We start from the raw sequence: 22,715 nt of genomic DNA on the forward strand, positions 1-22,715 counted from the left end.
GCAGCCGCACGCCCACCCGTCCCCCAGAGCGGGCGGCAGCGTGCCCCCAGCCCGCTCCGGGCCCTGCGCCGCGGCCCCGACCGCCGCTCCCGCTGGCACCGCTGTCCCGGGCCCGCCCGCCACACTGCGAGCCGCTCGCCCGCTGCCACCGCAGCCCTCAGGCAGCGGCGCTGGTGCAGCACCCATGGACGCGGGGAGGTTTGAGCCGCGCCGGCTGCCGTAGGGCTGGGGGGTGTTACCGCCTGTTTCCGAGCAGGGCGGGGCGATGGTTCCGGCCGCGCCATGGAGCCGCCGCTCTCCGCTGCCGCCGCTGCCCTCCTTCTCCTCCTCTTGCTGCTCATCCCCGTGTCGCTCCTGGCGACGAGGCGCCGCGGCCGGCGGACACCTCCCCTCAGTCTCCTGGTGGTGGCCGGCTCCGGTGAGTTGGAATCGCCGCCGGCGGGAGAGGGTAATGCCGCTCCACACCCGCGGCCGGCTCCGGGAACTACAGCTCCCGGCACACACCGCGGAGCGAGGCCCAGCGCGGCGTGCTCCGCCGCGCCCCGGTACATGCCGGGAGTTGTAGTCGCGGGGCGGGCGGAGGGGAGGCCACGCGTTGGGCGCTCCCGGCCCCCAGCTGCTCTCATCGGGGGCCGCCGGCGGGTTTCTCCAGGTCTTGAGCGGTTGGCAAAGCGTCCTCGGAGACCCTGGCAGCCTGGGGCCTGGGCCCGGGCCTGTCGGCAGCCCCTGCGGGCCGAGGCCTGCGGGCGATGCGGGACAGACCGGCGCGGCGGCTGCGGGAGGCGGCTGCGGGCCGGGCTCGCCAGGGAGCAGCGCTCCCCGCGCACACACCGCCTCTTGCGGTAGTTTTACCCCACACGGCCTTTGTCCCGTTGCAGAGCGAGAGCCCCCGGGGTGAGCCCGTCGGAGGCGGTACCGCTGCCCGGCCGTGGCACCTCACAGGCCCCTGCTGCGCCTTGTGGCCTCCCCAGAGGTGCAGGATGATTCATTTGCCTCTGAAAATGTACAATTGGCAAATCCGGGCAAGCTCTGATCCCCTCACCTCGTTACCCCGCGGGTTTTGCACCCCCATTGACTGACTGGCAGTCCCAGGACTGGCAATCCGAGCCTGAGGGGCAGGTCTCTATTTTTCCAGGTCATCTTTACTTCCACCAGGGCTGGAAATGTTCTCATTTTAATTCAGTCCCTTGGAGTCTGGTTTGTATATATTTTAAAAGTACATTCACTGCCCATAACTTTACCAGGTGAAATAATGTATAAGTCAGTTAAGCCTTACAAACTAAGTCTATCAGTTAAGATATAATGTCCAAGCCTATTCCTCAAGGCATTTTTGAAGTAGGAATCTCCTACTTCCCTATGAGTATTCAGGTGATTGCACTAAAATTTGTGAAAGCTTCAACAAACCCCTGCTCACGAGAAAAATCCTACCAAACTTGTTTGAAAAGCTGCATGAAATTCCATGGAAAGTTGGGGAACTCTCGTGCCTGCTGCAGCAGGAAAGCTCTCACTGCTTTTTCCAATCCTTGGTCAGCTACAAGTGCTTGATTTCTGTAGCAGAGCCTCCTGGGAGGCTAATGATGCTGGTCAGCAGGAGGTGGTAGGAACACGTGGTTTGGTCTGTGACTTCCAGTGGACTGAAGAGCCACACATCCAGTAAATGCTGATGCATATACTTTAGGAGGCACTTTGATGTTAAGCTGATCCAGCCCAGTAGGTAAAAGGTGAGTCAGCTCCACTTTGCATGGGCACACGGTCTTCTCTCTTCCACCAGTGTCACTATTCCTCTAACTCCAGCTCAGGAGAGTCAACCAACAACAACAAAGTAACACTGCTCCCAAAAAACACACGAAGTCCACCCTCCCCTTCTCTCCAGTAGTGCCAATTCATCTCCCTGAGCAAAGCGACCTCGCAGTTCGAGGGTTGTCGACACCAGTTCCAGGGCAGTGGGTAAAGCACTTGGCTGGAGCCGGACTGTTTCTTCTGTAAGCACTCAGCTTTTACACTGCTGGTGCTGCAGAGTGAACCTGCTGCCTGCTTGTTTCCCGTGTCAGGAGCTGGGATAGTGCAGGTTGTGGTGTCTGAGCACTGGGTAGAGTCAGCGAGAGGTTCGCTCCCACGGCACGGCTGTGAGCCACATCCCATCTGCCTCAATTCTGGCCATTGCACCATGGTGTATGGGTTTTGAGTATGTTCTGCAGTATAACTCCTTGCCTGGTTGTTCTTGTGTGGTGTGCAAGGCATTAAAGACCAGTGTCACACTTCTGTGTGATGCTGGGTCAATGCCATTTCACTGACAAACATCAGTATAGGTTGGGTGGGAACTGAATTGTTCTCATTCAGTTAAACAGTCTCACCCATCCTTTCATTGAATCCTCTGCTCTCAGAAGGGTGTCACTGATAATGGTACTAATAAGCTTTTCCTTTGAAAGTGACTGATTCAGCTGAAGATGTTGAAAGTTACATGCTTTTTATACACTCACTGCACTTTCCTTTGATTTTACAGGTGGACACACAACAGAAATCCTGAGGTTACTCAGCTGTTTGTCAGAGTCCTACTCTCCCAGACATTACATTTTTGCAGACTCAGATAAGATGAGTGAAGCTAAAATACGTTCTTTTGAACAAAAAAGGGCTGAAACATTCTCCAATTCCCAGGTAACTTGTTAAAAATGCTCTTCTAAGATAAAGTCATCTTAATGTGACACCCTAATTCAAGGTAATTTGGAAATGTTACTTATAAAGGCTATTTTAAGAGCAGCAGGTGCTTTTGGTTTTCTAGGTATTGATAACCACTTGCACTAAAGTACAGCTGAAGGTACCATGCTGTACAGCCTGGGTTTTGTGTTTCTAAAAGTAAACTAAACAAACACTATTGATTAATGCTATACTAGACACTGAAAATGGAAAGTAAATATGCCTAAAAATAGCAAATGCCATTTGGGGGTTAGACTTGATCTCTGGAGGTCCCTTCCAACCCCTACAATTCTGTGAGTCTTGCTACAAGCTTTCACCACCACCTTCCTTACTTTCTCTTAAACTGGACTTTACCTCCTGTTAACATGTTCATCTATTTAAAGCAATGAAGGAACATAACTGTAGCAGAAGTTTCTATGCAAAGCTGGCTATCTCTTGCTCAAGTAGAGCACACTGAAAACAAATATCTAGATAGCCATGCAAGTGTTACTGGTAGCTATAGAAATACTGGAGCAGGAGTATTGTGGGTCGTTTTTGGTTTATTATTTTGTCTGGAATTTCCCTCAGTGACATAATGTATTTGTTTTGAAATAAATTATGGCTAAAAATGTGTTTACTGTATGTTTTCAGACTCTGTTTTGGCTGGATTTAAAAGTGAAGCATTCCACATGTTTAAAAAGTACACAGCACCTCTTAATGTCAGGCAGTTTTCTGGTTGATGGCCTGAAAAATGCTGAACTCCTAGAAATCATAACACCCCCTCCCCCCAAAAAAAAATCCCCACCCAAAAACCCCTCATATATTATTCGTCTCTTTCTCAAATGTTTGCTGGCTTTGAGCTGCTTTGCTGTGTGATTCACAGACAGCACTGTGACTCTCTGGTGACTTGAAGTGTGATCTGCTACCCAGTGAAATTAGTAGAAAGTACAATGGAAAAATAAATGTTCAGACTACAAAAATCTTAATCTTTTTGAGCAAGTAGCACAACATGCAGTAAATTAATTATTTACATGGTATTGATTTCATATGGTGCAGTTCTGATATTTCTGTTGTCTTCAGCAGTGCTACTGGGACAAAGAATTGCAGGGCCTAGTACAAATGATTTTCAGAATAAAGCCTTTTAATGTAAAGCAGCTGCTGCTAAAGTGAGCAACACAGTCATTCAGGAATGACTTTTTAAAGTTTGCTTACCCCACTTTCACCTTGGAAGGTGAAGGTTGCTTGCTGGCCACAAGCTGCTGAATCAGATGGGGATGGGTTACTTCAAAATTAAATGTGCCAGTCTCTTCCCTCCTTGTGGACCAAAGACAAAAGGTTAGTAAAGTGATTGGAGGTATTTCTTGTTCATAGAAATCTTGTTTGGTAATTAGTCTTTCACACATACTCACGTATCTGAGAATTTTTCATCCCTAAATTACTACATTTCTTTAAAATACAGATTTTGAGTATTAAAGAGCTACAGTTTTCCACTAGTTTGTTTAGTTTTGCTAAGCAGCTTCCCTTCTGTACCCTCTCCAACTGCTAACAGATCATGCAGTTATATTTTCCTTCAACACTGAAAGCCAGAGGAACATTTTTGGCTGCATCTGAGTTTGCTGTCTGGATAACAGATGCTGATTTTCCTTTGGCCATTCTTTTTCCACTGAGGAAAAAGGTTTAGAGTGAGAATGGAAGATAGATTTTGGAAAGTAAAGGTCACTTGCCTATAACATGTATTTGCTAACCTTCAGAGCATGCTCTCAAGTAGTATGTGTTTTGGCACTGGGGATGCTGGAGATCATCAAGCATTTAAAACCCACGTGGCAGTAGTTTCTTGCAGCTTTGAGTAAATGAAGGAGCAAAGCCTGAGTGCTTCAACCCATGGTCATTCCCTTCCTGACCTGAACAAGGAAGTGACTGTTTCTGGAACTAAGGACTGGGCAGGAGACAGATGACAATAGTAACCTAAGAGAAAAATCAGCACACACATTTAACAAATACTGAGATTTAAAACCCCCCCAAAATCTCTTTTTGATCTGTGGTCAAGCCCAGTTCTGAAAGCTGCAGTATTGAGGGATGTTCTGCTCGAGCTCCTGCTGACCTACTCTAGCAGCAGAAAGACACAACTTGGATGTGCTGACAGAAGAACAGGGAATCTTCTCTACCTCTCACACTCCCATTTGCCATGCTTGAGGTGAGCAGCCAGATTGAGTAACCTTTGTGTAGTGCTCATCTGACCACATGTTCTTTTCCATTTGGTTTCATGAGAGATACCATGCTAAGACATCTTGTTCCTCAGCAGGAAAAAGCACAGTATCAATCCCATTTCTTTGCAAGCATTGCAGTATATTCACTTGAGCCTATTGTATTAACTCACAGCAGTGGCAATTTTCCACCTCCTTTTCCTTGCTTGCTTGCAAAACAACATTAACCAGGTGAAGGACTATTGAAATTGCAATACCATCACCCATTACAGAATTTCCAGTTTGCAATATTTGTCTTCAAACAACAAATCAGTTTTTCTGACTCCACTAAAGATGCAGGCACCATAGAAGATAGGGGAGCAACTGGTCTGATTCTGGTATCAGACACACCAGGCAACTTTCCAGCACAAGATGCAGGAGGTACCTTTGCCAGGAATACTAACAGCACTCCATCAAATGAGAGACTGGGATTGCAGAAGCCTCTGGCAGTGGCTTTTAAACAACAACAACAAAATCTGGCTTCCTTCTCAGCTTAATATTTCAGTGTTGATTGATATATAGGTGGAAGGTCTAATGTATGACCTGGGCACTGATGTGCAAAGTTTTCAAGCATGTTCTTTGAAGAGCACAGATAAAATCATTTTGATCTTTACTTGACTCCTACAAGTACATTTCTACTTTTATACTGTTTGGGGTCCCTGACAAGTTTTGCTGAAATCAGTTTTTTATGATGAAGAAAATCACCTATTTTTTTTTAGCAAGTCCTGTTTCCCAGCATTCTTGCAGTGAAGGGAGCATCCTGAGTAGTGCCACTAACACTTGATCTGCCTAAAACTACCTTCTCATACACATACTTCTCACAGGACTGAATACTATGCAAGGCTCCAAAGTCCACTAACAGTATCTCTTTTTATCACCTGATCTCTTCCAAAGCTTTAAGAACTAGAAAGGCAGAGATAACCAGAATCTTGCTGAATGGAGAGCAGGGGGCATGTTGATTTTTCCATATTCTGTGGTCAGACCGATGCAATCGGAGTTTCAACATCTGCAAATAAAACATAAACCAAGCAATTTGTAACATCTGTTAATGCCTCCCAGCATCACTGCAATTAAAGAACCTTAGCACAATGAAACAGGGGAATTTCAGTCAAGAAAATTAACTGAATATTCTGCTTTTATAAGCAAGTTGCTTGGTGGGATTTTTAATTCTTTCCATCCTCTATGTTAAAAAGTCCCCAGTTAGTGCTATGCAAAACTGATTTGGAGTTTGTATTTACCATACAGCTACTGGCAAGGTAATCTTTTCTGCTCAGAAAAGACCAGGGCTAAGCTATGACAATCAGCAATTGTATATTTGAAGCAACTGGGCAGTTTTCAGTATCTATATTTAAAGTCTCTCACTCCCAAAATGAGCTCTGCTGGAGTGGTAGTGATCTGGTGTCCTGTATGAGGTGAGACAGCGACCACTGTTCAGATCTTGTCTGTCTTTTGAATACTCATTTAAAGGACAGTGATATTTTCTGTTCCATTTTTAGCAGCATGCACCAGACATTGACTGAGAAGAGTTGTTGTATTTTCTGTAGCCTAAATCCAGGAAGAATTTAAACAGGCCAGAGTCAGAAGAGCCACAGCGGTGGGATTGCAGCTGATGAGAACTAGACTTGACCACGAGGTGGGGCACTATGTTAACCTACTACATGAAGCTGTTCTAGTTGAATTAGTTTAGGAATGTTTTAAAGTAACATCAGAAGAGATTAAAAAGTAGATATATAGTTCTAGTATTTCTTTTCACTTTCTTGCCAGCAGCGCTAAACACAACACTGAACAAGGCATCTAAGGAAAGGTTTCATAGCCAAACATTCCCAAACTAGTGTTTAAAAAAACCACAAGAAAAACACCACCAATAAAAACCCCCCAACTTGGCACAGCCAGATCTAATAACTCTATAGAAAAAGCAACAAGGTTCTTGGAAAAATAACCATTTGGCTTGTGGTGCTCTCTTTCAGTTCACCCTTGATCGCATTCCCAGAAGCCGTGAGGTTAGACAGTCTTGGGCATCCTCAGTGGTAACAACCCTGTACTCCTTACTCTACTCCCTCCCTTTGACCTACAAATGGAAACCAGATTTGGTAGGTGAATTTTAATTTGTTGTGAATTTACTCATCTATATCATAAACCCACGTGGAATATCAAGACGTTGCAGACTGTGCCTTATACATATTGCTTAGATGTAGAGTTCCCACAAAAAGTATTTTTGAATGTAAAATCAAAGCTGTAAGAGATACAGCAGCAGCACACCAAGGAGAGAACGAGTTGCACTGCTAGTGAACTACAGTAGTAAATACCAGTTTCCCCTCTCAAAGTCTGCAGGTTACATCAGAGTGTCACTCCCTTGTTCATGCAGGCAGAGCTAGCTCTGGCAAGGGTGCAGGTTCTTTGATAATATCTCTTCAGGATTGCAACAGCACAAACTGTGCCTGAAAGCCTGGTTATCCTCTTGGCAGGTCTTGCTCCTGAAATGGTATGACCAGTCTGGAACAGGCAGGTTCAGACCAGCAGAAATATATACAGATTCAGTTCTGGTGCTTACCCAGGGTTTTCAGCTCCATGCATATTTATTTAGTCTTTGGCTGACTGATGTTAATTGTCTCCTCTAATGACAAAAGATACCCCTGCTGCAGTGGCAAGGCCTTAGCACTGTAGTAACTTTTTCAAGGTGTTCACAAAACTGCCCCCTCCTGCTAATGACAACATTTATCTACAAATACTCCACACCCTGAATCCCATCAGAAGCATTCCAGGTTGTCTGATTATAGAACTGGATATAGATATACCCAGTCAGTGAAGTTTTTTGATGATGCAAGACTCAGAAGTTAGTGCACTGGACTCCCAGGTGTCAGTCCTAGAATATTTTTAGGATAAATTTTGTTTAAAGCTGGCTTTTTGCTAAAGGACTTGGTGTCTGAAGTTGTCAGTTATCCAAACTTGAGTTTTGTTTGTTGGTTTTTTTCTCTTAATAGCATTAATTTAGTAGCATCTAAACCCAATATTTGTGGGTCATTTAAATATTTTAATGTAACTTGTAAAAACTTAGGCAGATGCAAAATACTTTCCATAATTTAGTGGCAGCATATATACACCCAGAGGGGATGTTTGTAAGCAGGCTTTTTTAGCTCTCACTGTGAACTGTGTGGGTAATTCTAGAGAGGGTCATGGACATTTATTATATTCTGAATGTTTAGAGAAACTGCTGTAAATAATTTGATCTCATTGGCTTCAATAGTACTGGTCAGTTCCTGTCAGATCAAGAGCTCCTTGTTTGCTGGAGTTTTCAGAGCAGTTTAGTGTGCAGAACAACAGAGGTAGCTTTTTGCAGTTCTTTTATTTTAAGCCTGTTCTGAAAACTGGAGATAAAGTTGGGAGGGAAGAGGAGATGGCATACAACTCATTTTACAGTGATTTTAATTTGGGGGGGGGGGATGGGGAAGCAGAAAGAGCAGTGGGATGTTTACATGAAGCAGACAGAGCAGATGTGAGTAACAAAAACTCAGGAATCCCTTTGCTAAGTCACTGGTTTGGTTAATGTATGTACTTTTTTAACTTACTGCAGAAGAAATTGACTGGGAAAATCTCACTGTGTAGCTTAATATATTACCAAAAGTGTCAACAGGACACATCATGGAAGAGCAGGAAGTTACTAAGCTAATTCCATGGTTTCTCTGTTTACAAGAGAAATTTAAAGTGACAGTGGGACTTACACAAAGCATTCTGAGAAACAGTGTTGGAGTTGATAAACTGTGATGAGCTGTCAAAAGCCTAACACTTCTGAAAAACACTTGTCCTTGTAAAATTAAGGATACATTTTTAAGCCCTTTATCGTGTTAAAGGGAATCACTGACTCAAAATGTTATCCAAAGAGTACTTATCCACTATTAGGGAAGGGCTAGGGGGGAGTTCTCCAATATTTTTATGCCAGGGACCATCATCAGCCACACTAGTAGCTGGTACTGCCACTGCTAGAAGCATGTCTGACATTATGCCAGCTCTTACACCACTTGAAAGCTGCTTGCATACTGCTGTTTGTATGCAAACCCAACTTAAAGAATTCTGTAAAATATAAGAAGTCAGACAGCTACAAAGATTTAAAACACTTAAAGAAGAGTGATTCAGGGCTTAAAATGCCTCACATTACCAGTGGAAAGATTCTGTGTTGCATGTGAGGCAAGTGATAATACTTTAGAGAACAAAACACATTCACAAAACACACACAATTCCAACTCTCCTGCTTCCCACAACATGCAATGCTTAGTGGTTTAAAGAACCAGAAAGGGTGGGACAAATGCTGGCATTCACAGGACTCATCTACAATTTTTGGCACAGAAATCAACACCCAAGTTTAGAAACAAGCACAGTATTACATCATGCCAAGAGCTTCATATTTCTAAACATTAGAGTTTATAGGTACTGTAGGGTTTCAGTCTAGGCAACTGACTTTGGTTAACTGCAGGAAGGAAAGACAACTTTGAATTGCTTCTCAGTACATGTGAGTGATCCCCAGATCCTTAGACTTCTTTTAAGCTTGTCAAAAACATGTGCATGTTTGAAGAAATGACTGGATGCTTCTCCAGCACCCAAAACCTAGAGAAGAGCAGAAATGGTGCAGTTTTCAAGTGATGTGGGACAAGAGAAGTGCTGCAAAGGGAGCCTGAAACCATGAGTTGCACAAAAGTAAGATTTGGAGCAGATAGGCTTAGGTTGGCATAACTAGCATATCTGCAGAGCCAAAATAGCTGTAAAGTGGAAACAGCAAACCTGGCTGCACAGGAGTTACTTTTTATGTGCTTATTTACATGAGCACTGCGTCCCCTTTGTACCTCACACTGATCTTCTGGCAGAGCTGCCTAGTTTACTTTGCATGAGAAAGCAGTTCCATCCAACCCTTCTTCAAGATAGTGAGTTCAAAAAGAGCTAATAACTTCCAGGAGACCTTTGCTGTCTTGCAGGACTTGACCCACACTTGAAATGGGCCCCCAGAGAGTTTAAGAAATTTAAGTTAGCTTCGTTGTTCAGTTTGAGATCATTCCCAAGAGGCCTGTTTCTGAGTTCTGAACATCTGCACAAAGCCAAGTTAAGTTTCTTTAGAGATACTAAACTAAGTAACAAATGAAGATGTCAGAAGTGATGATCAGCTTGTGCTCCTATAGCAAAGGATTACAGAAAGACAGATGTCAGTGTTTTGCAGGCACATCTATGCTTAGCAGTTCTTACATGTCTCTTCCTATGCAGAGGCCTAAAATTCCAGGAAAGCCAACACACTGCCTACACCTTCCTTCCCCCAGAAAAACCTTTAAAACCTTTCAGCAGTCACAGCCAGATTTAGTATGCAGTCGTAGCCTCCAACACTGCAAATTCCTACCAGAAAACCAGGCAGCTGGTCAGAGAAGAGAGGCTTCATGGAGAGAAAGGCTGAGAGGCAGCGTAAAACCAGGATAAGATGTGAGATTTACCATCTAGGGAAAGATGCAAATCCTCCCAAGTTAGAGAGGCAAGCTGCACAGAGATGTTTCCCAAGGCCAGAAAATTACTGAATGGATTATTTGATGTCCAGGAAGGACTAAACTAATATCACAGCCACCCTATAATATGATATGCTTGCATCTACTGACTGACTTCAAGTTCAGAGGAAATCAGTCTTCAGTTCTCTTACTGCTCATAGAACTGGTAGCCCTGTTGTCTGTGGGACACTTTGCCAACCCTGAACCCAGGCCTTGAGCTGATCTAGCCCTTTGGCTGGGTCATAATAACATCAGTGATTTGCTGTCCTTTAATTAAATTTCACCTTGAATTGTGCAGAAATGCTGCATAAAGCTCTGTTTTATTAGCAGATTGTGCGTCCTGGAGCCCAGGGCTAGATTATTTTTTGCTTTCCTGGGGACACTTCTCAGCAGTTCCTCCTGCCTCAGTGCTCTAGAGAGCCTGATATAAACGCTGGTGTTTGGGAAAGCCTGGGTTAAGCCAGGCAAAGGGGGCAGTCCTTCCACATCAGGGCCTCCTTCCCGTGGGAAGTCTGTAGTAAGAAGTTTACATTTGCACAGCAAGTAGGACAAGCTCTGCTGTTTCCTTCCCCAGCAGCTGAGTGGGTCTCTCCTTTTTAAACTTCCCTCTGGAAGCCTGAAACCTTTGCACAGCTGATGATGCTTGGAGCAGTCCATGGATTCTCTGATCAGTGCCCATCCCATCGCACATGCCTGGTCCCCCAACTGGTTAAATTGACTACAACGAGTTGTAGAGTTGCTACACAAGTGTTCACACAGTAAGCTTTGTGAAAGGCAATCATTCTTTCATTCAGCTAAGATTTTCCATTCTATCTGCCCTGCCCAAAATGTCTGAAGTTCATAACACTTTAGCAGATCATGATGGTGAATAATAAGTTACTGTCCCTGAAGTCACAGTTCTTAGAACCCTGTGGAAAGCTACCAAATCTGAGTGGTGGCATTTTTTGTCTGTTCACTTCATAACAAGTGAACTTTGTATAATGCTGTATTAAGGCTGTCTGGTGAATTCTTTTTTACACTGAATCTTTCCCTGTTATGTATAATTCTTATGGGCCACTCTGATTTTACAGTATGTCTGATCTGCTATTGTTCTCCTGGGATCAAAACAGACACAACAGGCAAGGGTAAGAACATTGGATTAAGACCACCAGTGACACAAATTGTATAACCTAAAAAGAAAACAAGCTAAAACAAATTGGTGTTTAACTTCTCAGTGTTAATGAAAGTCTTATTCACCCCTCCTCCTACCTGGCAGCCAGAATGGAGAATTACCCTCTGCTGAGCTGAGAAACTCATCTCTTCACATTGGTTAAAGCTAGACTGTAGCTCTGCTCTTTCAGTGACTGCCTATAGACACCACATTTTGGAGGGGGGGTAGAAGCACTAAGACATCAGCTTAGATTTAAGCAGAGTTTAAACTAAAGGGGGATGGATGGATCAGCCTCGACTCATCAGCTCTCCGGTTCATCGTGAACTGAACGCCCCGCTCACGCTCCCATGTGTGTTACAAAGCACAGTTTCAGGCAAACAGTCTCACTGAATCTGACTGCTGAGCCAGGCCTTTTCAGGCAGGTATTCCTGATTCCTGCTGTACCAACTGCAGTGATTAGGCAGTAGCCTCAAAGATGTTTATATACATATGAAACAGCAGTTTTAGCTAACGTAAACCATTGCTTTGAAGTTGGAGTTCAATGAGTGCTTGGCTAATGAAAGACACATTGAGATTTGCAACTGGAGGTTTCTTCATTAAAGGTTCATTCTTTGGCCAAGAGACTTCAGTCACCTTCAGACTCAACCAAGGTGACACTTAGAACAACAACAGCTGGCTGAAAGACAGCTGGTATCTAGTGTTTGTAGCCACAGATGTAGTTTGTTAGCTACCATTTCATTTACTTGGGGAAAGCCTTTTACTGAATTGTTTTATGAGCAACTTTTTGATCCAAATGAAGTCAATTTTCCTTTAGTTCTTACTAATTTATCAGCAGCAGTTCGCCACAGTAATTGCCATAGTAATGTAGGTAGGGAGTTTATTTTCTCTAGCTTGCATCTGCCCTGGTAATCTTATTCTTTTTTTAACCAACCATCTATCAAGACTCCCTGGTCTTGTCATTCTTGGCACAAACTTCTGGCAGAGATCAGGGTGCTTGGTTGGTCCCACTGGCAGGCTGGGTGTTAATCGAATGTTTTAATAACCAACACCAACATTCTGACTTCAGCACTAGTACCATTTTCACACCTGTCATTTATTATTTTAAATTGATTGGTTCTGTGTTTCTTATTTTATATTTGGCAGCTAGGCTGGGAAGTGGAGATAGATGGAAACTACCACACCAAAGACCTTTTAATCCCAGTGACAGACTTGCCACCTTTCACCTGAAATAGGTGGGCAGTTAAGTAGGGTGCCTAAGGTTAGCTTCATTAAAAAGACAAAAAGCCAAGCCTGCACCTTTCTTTATGTGTCTAAATCACACTTTCCTCGCTAAGATGTTGCCTAATTTCTGAGTGTCTTAGCGACCCCACTTGTCTTTCTTTTCATCAGCAAAGCCCCCAGGCATACCCAGAAACAGACCTGAGCTGCTTAAGTGTCAAAGAGCCACATGCATAGTCAAAGTCCTGAAGTTCTGCTGAGATCCAAAAAGAAGGAGCTTCCCTCACTACTTTACATGTGGATGCTGGTCCACATCACATCAGCTGGACCACTTCTCTTGGCCCAGAGGACTCTGGGCTGTGGGTCAAGCCACTTAGTGCCTAGAAGGCAGAAGTGACAATGCCTAGTGCTGTTACAATTAAATCTTGTTTAATCTAGTTCCTGGTGGTTTTGTGGAGCCTCTCCTTTTCTCCCATAGAAAGTCCACTAGGTAGGACTTCTCTTACTCTTCTCAAGCTTTTATAAAGTGAGAGCTGGGGAAATGAGGGAGTTGCTGATGCTTCCCAGTATATTTAATTCTGTGATGAAAATGCCACTCAGAGAGAAAGTGTTGCATGTTATGAACCCAGCTGCACAGTGTGCTAATTTGAGTCCTTGCTTTTCCACTTCTCTCTTCCCCATTCTGGCATTCACTGATCTTACTTATCCTAGTTAGGTAATCTGCCTGCAGGACCACACATGTGTCTGCTTGTTTTGATGAGCACCTCACCTACTGCCTGTATCATGTGATAACAGCCACAGGAACCATTCCAACAAGGTGCACAGGGATGGACCAGAAAGGTTTTCCAGGCAATGCTACAAGCTGTAGGTGCTGACCAGCCTGAGCACAAGTTGCAGGACACTGTAACTATCTTTTGGCACCCTAATGGTTCAAGTGATTTAGAGAACAGAAGATGACCGTGTACCCAAGTGTAATTCAATCCCACCTTAACTACCTTAACTACCTGATTTACATAAGACCACATCTAGAGTTTCTTGGGTTTTTTTTTTTTGTCCTAGCCTGCATTCCACAGGTCCATCCAAAACAGCAAGTGGGGTGTGAAGGGAAGTGAGGCAGACAAGATCTCCCCTGTTCAAAAAGAATAAGCCAGCAGGTAGTTTAAGGACCTTTATATTGTTCAAACAAAACCTGACGTTCTTCTTTAGCCTCACCAATAACAATAATAAGGAATTTCTGGAAAAGATTCCTGCTTTTTGTTAAACCTCAAAAAATACTAAAAATCCAAAGCTAGTTTTCCTCAAGGTTCAAAATTGTAATTTTCAGACATGCTAAGGAAGTAAACCAGCAAAACCTTTAAGGAGAACACTCCCTCCCACATGCTTCAGTGTTTGAGCTAAGGAGAAACCCCCTTCTCTCTTAATTCTCTGATTTCTCTTGTTTTTCTGTTTACCAAATAGATTTTTATTCCCTAGAAGAGGTCTTCTAGCCTAGCTGCATTACCTCCATGTAGACAAACAATGTATCTCTTGGACCCTTTTACAGTTACTAATTTATGAAAAAAGCATCAATTTCTCTGTTTGCCATCCAGGTTTCAGTTGGCATCCAAGTCAGTAGCAGAAATTGATTCATGATGGATATGGCCTGCTGTGTCTAAGCACAATTTTTAAATCATTGTATTCAAAAGAAAACAGCACATGTATTTTATCTTATTCTCAGACTATGCTCCTGAATCAAAACACATGCCAATAAAAACAGTACTCTGCATACCTGGAGATCTTCACTGACAAGGAGATAAAGGAACCTCGATGCATCCTCTGTGAGGAGTAAATGATTGTTTTCCTGGTGTTAAAAGTAGAAAATCCTGATGTGAGAGACAGTAAGTGCTGTGCCCCAAATCCTGCAGTGTGTCCAAAAATGCAGCTGGGAGTACAAGCTGGTTTCTTGACTGTTCCAGGCTTGTATCTGGGTCATGAGCTTATAAGGTAAATGTATTTATAATTTAAATCTGAGATGTTTGTTCACTGCTGCTGTGGGTAGTTTAAGTTTACAGTGATGGCATCTCCAGTATTATGAGAGCTGATGTCACCACTGCAGGGCTGGGGTGTTTGCACTTATGTTTCCCACAGGCTTGGGGGCTGTGCAGGATACACTGAGCAGTATATACCAGCTGAACCTGCTCCCTGGGAATCCCTTGGGCAGGAAACAGGAACAGCAGAGGCTGAGAGCCCAGACTGCTGCTGCCCTCACAGATAGCAGTCCTTACTTCTGTAGGTGAAGGGGAAAAATATGGTCAGCTGGATACTGCACCACACAGGGCCTTAAAGTTAAGTTTTCAAAACAGAAAGAGAATACTAAAACTAAGCAAGGGCTGCTGAGCTCATGAGGTGCTATAATACAAATTAATTCATTGCAGAATCTCTCTTCTTGTGCCACAGAAACAACCTCCCACCAGCAAAACAAAAAACAGGCAAACAAGAAGCATTTGTTATTGCACTGAAATCATAAAGGCAATCAGCTCCTGAAACATCAAAACCTCATAGCTTCTACCTGATGAATGAAGGTGTCTAAAACCAGCCCTGACATAAAAATGAGTGTGTTAGTGCTGGTTTTCTTCTTGTTTTCCTTTCAGTGTCCAGGGACCTGTACTCAGCTTTCACTAAATGCAGCTATTCAGGTTCCCTGTCACTGGAATCATTAGCTGTGAAATATCCTCCAGGTTATTGTATGATCAGGTTTGTAATTGCAGGCAGGAGGTTTTCTTTGTGTCAAGACAGTGTCCTCTGGACCCTGTTAGTTTTCTGTATGTCATTTCATTTTATTATTACTTCTGCTGTGTTTGGGGAATGTTTACTAACCTGCCATTGTTTCTGGAATGGCTTAAAGCTGATTTCCACAGAAACACTAGGCTGGGAAAGACCTTTGAGATCATGCAGTCCAACCATACCTGCCCTCTACTAAACCATATCCCTGAGCACCTCATCTACCCACCTTTTAAATACAGCAGGGTCAGTGACTCAGCCACCTCCCTGGGCAGCCTGTTCCAGTGCCCACTAAACCTTTCAGCAAAGCACTTTTCCCCTAAAGCCTGCTCTGAACCTGCCCCTGTGCAGCTTGAGGCCATTCCACTGTAAGGCTTCCACATGTTCTAACTTGCTAGGGCACTTCTTTTGTTTGTTACACAAGTCCAGCCACCACCAACACAACATTGAGGTGTCTCATCATCAACTAAGAACATGCAATAAAACCAGAAATACCTAACACAGAGATTACAAACCCTTCAGCTGCTTTCTCTGGTGCATTTCCTTCCTGACCACTGAGAACTCATTCCAGAGCCGGAATACCTTTAGCTGAGGAGTTTTGTCAGGTCTGTAGATGGTCTAAGTTGTTCAGAGATAGAGGACTTAGGGTATCTTTGCTTTTAAATTAAGCCTCATTTACAAACTGGCAAGCTTTTTACTTAAGTCTCTTCTAAACCTCCTTTTTCTCCTATGCTAACTTCTTTCCAGTTGCAATTCAAACTGGTTTCCCACTCCCTCTCTTCCATGCTTCCTTCTTTTTCTTTTAAGCCACTTTCTTTTTCCCTTGCCTTCCTTAAAAGTACCAGGAACAGCTATCCAAATTTCCCTGTTTTTCCTGACAGACCATCAAGGATAACTTCTGGGCTTTCATATCTTTACAGCTACAGCTTGTTCTCAAGTACTAAATGTCCACTGAAACGAAGTTTTATCAACAAAAGCTGCATTTTAGCTGTCCAGCAAATATACAAACAAAATTATTAATAAATTACTGCTTTTTAGCTTACACTTGTTCCTAGGAAGGAGAAAACATCTAATTGTTTTTCCCCCTCATTGTTATAAGGTAGGTTTGCTTACTTGCATAGACATAGAAAGACCACATAATTAACCCAGTTTGGGTCAAACTTATATCACTGTACTTGCCTTTACCTCTTTCAGTAGTCCTCTGTCACCACAATCTATTCCTTTATTCTTTTCTCCAGCTGCTTAGCACTGTAGGGAAGGGAGCATGACCAGGACTAAGGCAGCCTGAGCAACATCCTGAACATACTCCAGGAGATAGCTCCATAGCTGGCAAACACCATCTTCAGTTCTCATGCACATCACCCTGCAGCAACAACCAACCTTCCCACACCCCAAGAAGCTGGGCAGTTTTTCTGCTCTTTCCCAAGTGGCAAAGGAAGTGCAAGTCTTTAAGGAGAACAGCAGGTGTTGACAGTTTGTTATACAAAGCAAATCTCACATTAGTTTTCCACATTTTGCTAAATTTAAGGGGATTTACATAGTCCTGACTCTGATTCCTGTAATCTGGGAACATAAGCAGTACTCAAATACTTGTTTATTAAAGATATACAGCAGTTCTGTGTTTACATATTTATGAGAAAAACTGTAAGTTTTCTGCTCTACTCATTTTTGTTTTAGCCAGTGGCCTGACATTTAATCCCAGGGAAGCTGTGAGCTGTGCTTTCAGTGTTTGAGCTGGTAAATGTCACTCTGCTACAGTGCTGCATTCACCTACTCTAAAAGCAGCTTTTATCAGCAGTGGTGCCATGTGCCAGTGTTCCCAGTGTGCCAGACTGCTGGCTTAGCTTGTTTTCCTTCAACAGCTGTAGAAAATATCTGAAACAGAAAGGCCAGAACTATTCCATTTTGATATGAAAATCATTAATTTGAAATTAGATTTAGAGAGTTGCCAACTATAAGTGATGTATTCTGAACCTTTACTTTTAAATCTCCATTAATATACAGCTTGATTTGTTTCTTATGCTGTTTAAAAGTCAGTTACTTTAATTGCTGGAGGATTTTAGTGTGTAGGGTTTAGTTTATAGGCATAGCTGTGAAGCCAGGCAGCCAGGGAGACAAGTCAAGAGCTAGCTGGACATTTCTTTGCATTAGAATGTAGATGGTGTAGAGAGACCTGCAACACTGGCTTCTGGAACAATCCCCTACAGCTTGCTGGCAGCAAAGCCAGATAGCCCAGTGATGAAGAAAGTCCTTGCAGCTCAAGAGGTCACAAAGGTGACAGAGAAATTCTCCTTGGCCACTTCTTTCTCCTTTTCTGCTCCCCCACCAAGGATAGCTGGACAAAACAAACTAGAGATCTTCCAAGACATGGCTGAGGCAGCCTGAATATTTGTCTGGCAGCCTTGTAGCTAAAGTAAATAGATATTGGGAAACACTTACTCTGAATAGCTGGTTGACCTTGTAGAGGCCCTGGTGTTTTCTTGCCCAATAGATACCTGCTTCTCCTCCCCAGCATAGTAAGTGCCACTGGATTCTCTGAGAGATACTTGTATTCTGCTGGAGGGTGAAAACATAAAGCCTTGGTCTTTTCAGGGTGAAAGACATCAATCATTCTCCAAAATTCACTTTTGAAATGTTTTCAAATCCACAAGAGGACAGCTCAGCTTCTCTTACATGCTTCAGGAAGGCTGCAGATGGTTCAGTTCCTTTCCACCATCAATAAGGTCATTTATGCAGGAGCTGAACAGGAGCATTTCTACCTTAATGATTCTGCAACAGTTCCTCTTCTTTAGAATGTGCATACTTGGTTTCTCAGGATTTCCCCCTGTATCCCTTGATGAGTGTATGATGTTGGATTCCAAGTAGCAGGAACACTGGTCTCCCTGCTGATGGTGTGAGAGGGAGTAAGTAGGACGAGTCAGACCAGATTTTTGGGGAGGACTTGCCACACCAACACGTGAGGAACTGCACCAAGTCTAGGCATGACATGTCTATGGACAGGCACTGAAGGTTACCTGAAGGTTAATTTTTAATGGTCAGAAAGGTTGATGAGTAGCAGATCATGACCCCAGATTCAGACAGGGGTCTGTTGGCCTGTTGACTTCCCCAGGTTTATACCAGGGTCTCTCTTGGGATAGTTCCTACACCTGAGCATTTTAGAACAGGAACATCTGTAATCAGAGAATTTTGTGGTCAATTTGCATACAGAGATCCTATCAAGCCAAATCTGCTTTGTCTTGTTTGAACGGGTATGTGTGGAATGGGGAAGAGCAGAGGACACAAGAATTACCATCACATCTTCTTCTTTTGTTTAGAGATGCCTAGTCAGTGATTCTCCTGGTCATTTTTCCTGCATGCAAGTGCTTTTCTGTTAATCAGAGGGCATTTGAGAAGCAACTTACAAGTTACACACCATGTGTAGGAGGTATAATTTGTGTGCATGATATCAAAACCTGGATAGAGTGAAGCTATTTTAATTTTAATTATTGTTTTTCTGCATCTCAGCAAAGTAGTAACAGCAGCTCAGTGGGGTCCTTAGAGGTACATACAGGTTCACAAATAGACCCCTTTGCTATTATTTCATTATGTGTTCTTTTGTTAAGTACACTTGGTTTGTAAATCATTCTGGCATTCACCTTTGGGTGAGCATCTGGACACAAGAATAGCAAAGAGTAAAAAGACTGGAGCTGCCAGTCTAGTTTAATAAAGGGAGGGAAGTAGGATGAAGTGTATGGCCCAGTAGGTTCATAAAGACCATGATTGTAATAACTCAGCTTTTTATAAAAACACTGTGGCAATTCTGCACTTCTGGGCTGAGGAGACTGTTAGGATGTCTGCCTGACCTAAGCCAAATATCCCTGTGACTGGGATATTTGTGTGTCACTGTGGAGTGTAAGAGAGACCAATGTGAAGCTCTCTCCCTGCTTTGGGCAACAGCATCGAGCTCTCACAGGAGATGGAGGCTGAAAGGGTGCAGAGCAAGTCTGTGTCCAGGAGGAAGACAGGTGGAGGGCACCTGGGGTGAAGGGTGCAGAGGGACAGGAACACCAGAGATCACCAGGAAAGCAGGTGGGTGGGAGGCATTTCCAAGGGGGTGGGTGAGAATACAGAGAAACACCAAAATGGAAGACACTGGGGAAGGGACAGGGTAAGAGGACTGCAGAGCAGCAGGGAAAGGGCTTGGGGGGCAATGCAGAGGAGAAAACCTGTGTACTCCAGGTAGCCCTGCTGAAGGCAAGAAAGCAGAGGTTTTGTTCAGCAGTGCTGTGTGTTTCTATCTGGTTGCTGAAAATAAAATCTGAATAGTCAACTGAAAAAAGGAAACAGTAGTAAATGGCTTTTTTGGGGGCTGGTTTGGTGCTTCTTATGCTCTTGTCTGAAACATCATGCAGCAGGGAGGCTGGTGGGCTGTGCCTGGAAACACAGAACTCTCCCAAGTTGTTTCCCATGCCTGTGTTTACACTGTAGCACTAAAGTAACAGGTGTTGTTACACATAGAGATCCCTAAACGTGCCTTCATTGGGCTACCTGTAGCCATGAGCCAGTAGCACAACCAACATCAGTGCAAAGGAGTCACACTTGCCCAGAAACAGGGCAAAATGCCTGGTTTAGTTCACACCTATGGAAAAGTTCCTTTGAAATGCTGAAAGGCAGCATGTGGGTTGGTTGGTGCCCTAATGTTTGCCAAGCCAAATGTGCAAAAACCTTCTTGGTTCTCAGCAGATTATAGAGTAGGTTTTCAAGTCCCAGCATGGGACTCGAGATCAGGTTCAGCAGGAGATTTGAAACCATAGTATATAGTACTCTGAATCCAAAAATCTAGTGTGCAAAGTTGATGTATTCAGCTTAGCAGCTATAGAATTGCTAATACAAAATAATTACCCTGTTGCAATTTTCTTTCAACAAGTTGTTTGTGTAGGGTGGCACTCTTAAAATTTCAAGATGAAAGGAGCATACAGCCTGCTGCTGGTAAGGGTCTTTCAGCAAGCACCAGCAAATCTTGCATGAGTAAATGTTGTGATTAAGATTAACAATTTACAGAATAATTCTGCATCCAGTGTGACATCTGTGGATGCTGAGAAAACACTGCATTACTGCCATCTCATCCCCAGGCTGGATTGCTGGGGCCATCTTAAAGGTGACAGAAAGTGTAGGGGAGAGAGTTTGGAAGTCAGGAGCACTAAGGCTGCTGCCCTTGACTGAGGCAAGGTACAGTCAGCCAGTTTATCAGTGGGACCTTGACACAAAGCAGGAAACATTCTGAAAGATCTGCTACAGCCCTGAAACAGAAACTGATTCTGTGCATGCCTCCCCCCCTTCAGTGTGACACCTTTCACAAGCTGGTGAATGTGGAACAAAAAACCCCACGTGAGTTTATAGGATATAAGGCCATGATTTCATAAAAGAAACTCTTTATTTCCACATAACCCCCAGCTGTGAAAAAAAGTGCAGATTACATGGTTGTAGTTAAATTTAGTAAGAAATTATTTGCCTGGAATTGATTTTGATGCCCAAGTAGAGTGCCTAATATACCCTGGTTTAAACCTTTTGCTTTTAAGCAATCTGGTTTTCAGTTCACCAGTGTCTAAATATTGGAAGAGCACTTTCCTTTACTGTTAACATTTCTAAGTGAATTTGAGATCCTCTGCTGCAAGGACATGACAAGTATTTACCAAAACACCTTCCTTCTGTATGTGTGTTTCTGTGTACCAGTGTTCATTAAAAAGAAAAAAGAAGACAAAACCCAACCAGTTGTTTATATCTGCTGCCAGAGTCCAATGAAGGTCCTAATTCATCAGCACATTCTTGTTGAACTCTTAAACGTTTTGCTGACTTAAGCCAAAGTTCAGGGGGTTTATAGCTGGATCCCAGGTTTAGTAATCCTAATTAAACTTCCCTGGCCTTAATATGTCTTAATCTCTGCATAAATCTCATGATTGATACAACACAAAGCTGTGCCTGAGATTGGAAGTTGTTGTAGCTATATACACGTTCTACTTCCTTCATAGAAATTACTGTGGTGTCTCAGAGTTCTTCACCAACTCCTTGACTTGTAAAGAAAGGTGATCTTTTGTGGCAGCTACTTTAAATTACAGCTTCTTTCCCCCATCCCCCCCTCCATGTTTTTTTCTTTCATACTCAATTACCTCTTCTTTTGTTTTTTAAATATCTTTGGTACAACATGTCGTATGAATTTGCACACTTGATACTTCACTGTTTTACTTCTGTAAAATGTTTCATCTCTTTTAGATACTGTGCAATGGGCCAGGAACATGTGTTCCTGTCTGTCTATCTGCTCTTCTTCTGGGGCTTCTAGGAATAAAGAGAGCAGTCATTGTGTATGTAGAGAGCATCTGCCGTGTGGAGACTTTATCCCTGTCTGGAAAGATTCTGTACTACTTTTCAGATTATTTCATCGTTCAGTGGCCTAATCTAAAGGAAAAATATCCCAAGTCAATATATCTTGGTCGAATAGTATAACAGAAGACAAACTTTACCTAAAAGAAACTCTGCAAGCTCCTCACTGCAGAAATGCATTCGTGTAGCAATCTGTTGTTAAAGATTCCTGTTAAGAAATGAGGCTGGTACTGGAAAGAAGATGATAATAAAGATATGACTATGTCCAAGTACACCTGTGTGTAGTTGCATTTATTGCCATCCTGTAGGTCTCTCCACCAATACCCCATAATGACCTTAAGTCTGTGCTGTCTCTGTTTCCATCTAGTTTTCCTGCCATGTGAATGGCAATTTCTGTCTACAAATAAACACGGGGATTTGTATGAATGTAACATTTCCTGTAAGGAAACTTCATGTAGTTTTCTAGATTGTAAGAAACAAAGTCTTGTTCTAGCACAACAGGCTTTATTTCCTGTATGCTCGCAGTGAAGTCCCCTGTGAATCCTTAGAGTATAAAGGAAACAGTTATATTAACTTGGCTTCATGACAGTTTGCGCTCTACAGTCTTCCAAACCCCCCAAAGCATTAAACCAGTATCATTTTTCCTCTGGGCTTGTCAAAGCTGTCCTTATAATCTGTAGTGCACCTTTTGAAAAACTGTTGCTCACTTCTTAAGAGAAATGAAAAGGTGACAAGCGTTGTGCTACAGGCACAGCACTTGCAGATTTAACAAGTACTTTCTTAAAAGCTTACGTGCAA

The 22,715-nt window shown here is 43.2% G+C and overlaps 1 protein-coding gene across 2 annotated transcripts; it reads left to right on the forward strand.

Moving 5' to 3' along the window:
- The first annotated feature begins 264 nt into the window (after positions 1-264).
- ALG14 (ALG14 UDP-N-acetylglucosaminyltransferase subunit) lies at positions 265-22,181 on the forward strand. Of its 2 annotated transcripts, XM_084266448.1 has the most exons (4): positions 265-418; positions 2,504-2,655; positions 6,884-7,006; positions 21,810-22,181. In XM_084266448.1, exons 1-4 carry the CDS (start codon positions 283-285, stop codon positions 22,038-22,040), a joined length of 642 nt encoding a protein of 213 aa, XP_084122574.1. In that variant the 5' UTR covers positions 265-282; the 3' UTR covers positions 22,041-22,181. The 2 variants fall into 2 exon arrangements, with proteins under 2 accessions (XP_084122574.1, XP_084122575.1); XM_084266449.1 differs by lacking the exon at positions 6,884-7,006.
- The last annotated feature ends 534 nt before the right edge of the window (positions 22,182-22,715 follow it).

This window comes from Gallinula chloropus, assembly GCF_964237585.1.
Source record: "Gallinula chloropus genome assembly, chromosome: 6".
Classification (NCBI taxonomy): Eukaryota; Metazoa; Chordata; class Aves; order Gruiformes; family Rallidae; genus Gallinula; species Gallinula chloropus.

What these genes read in the sequence shown, in the direction of transcription:
- ALG14 (XM_084266448.1), top strand. Translation starts at nt 283, where the DNA reads ATGGAGCCGCCGCTCTCCGCTGCCGCCGCTGCCCTCCTTCTCCTCCTC. An exon ending in AAACATTCTCCAATTCCCAG is followed by an intron (nt 2,656 to 6,883) that starts GTAACTTGTTAA and finishes GCTCTCTTTCAG; the next exon opens with TTCACCCTTGATCGCATTCC. An exon ending in ACAAATGGAAACCAGATTTG is followed by an intron (nt 7,007 to 21,809) that starts GTAGGTGAATTT and finishes CATCTCTTTTAG; the next exon opens with ATACTGTGCAATGGGCCAGG.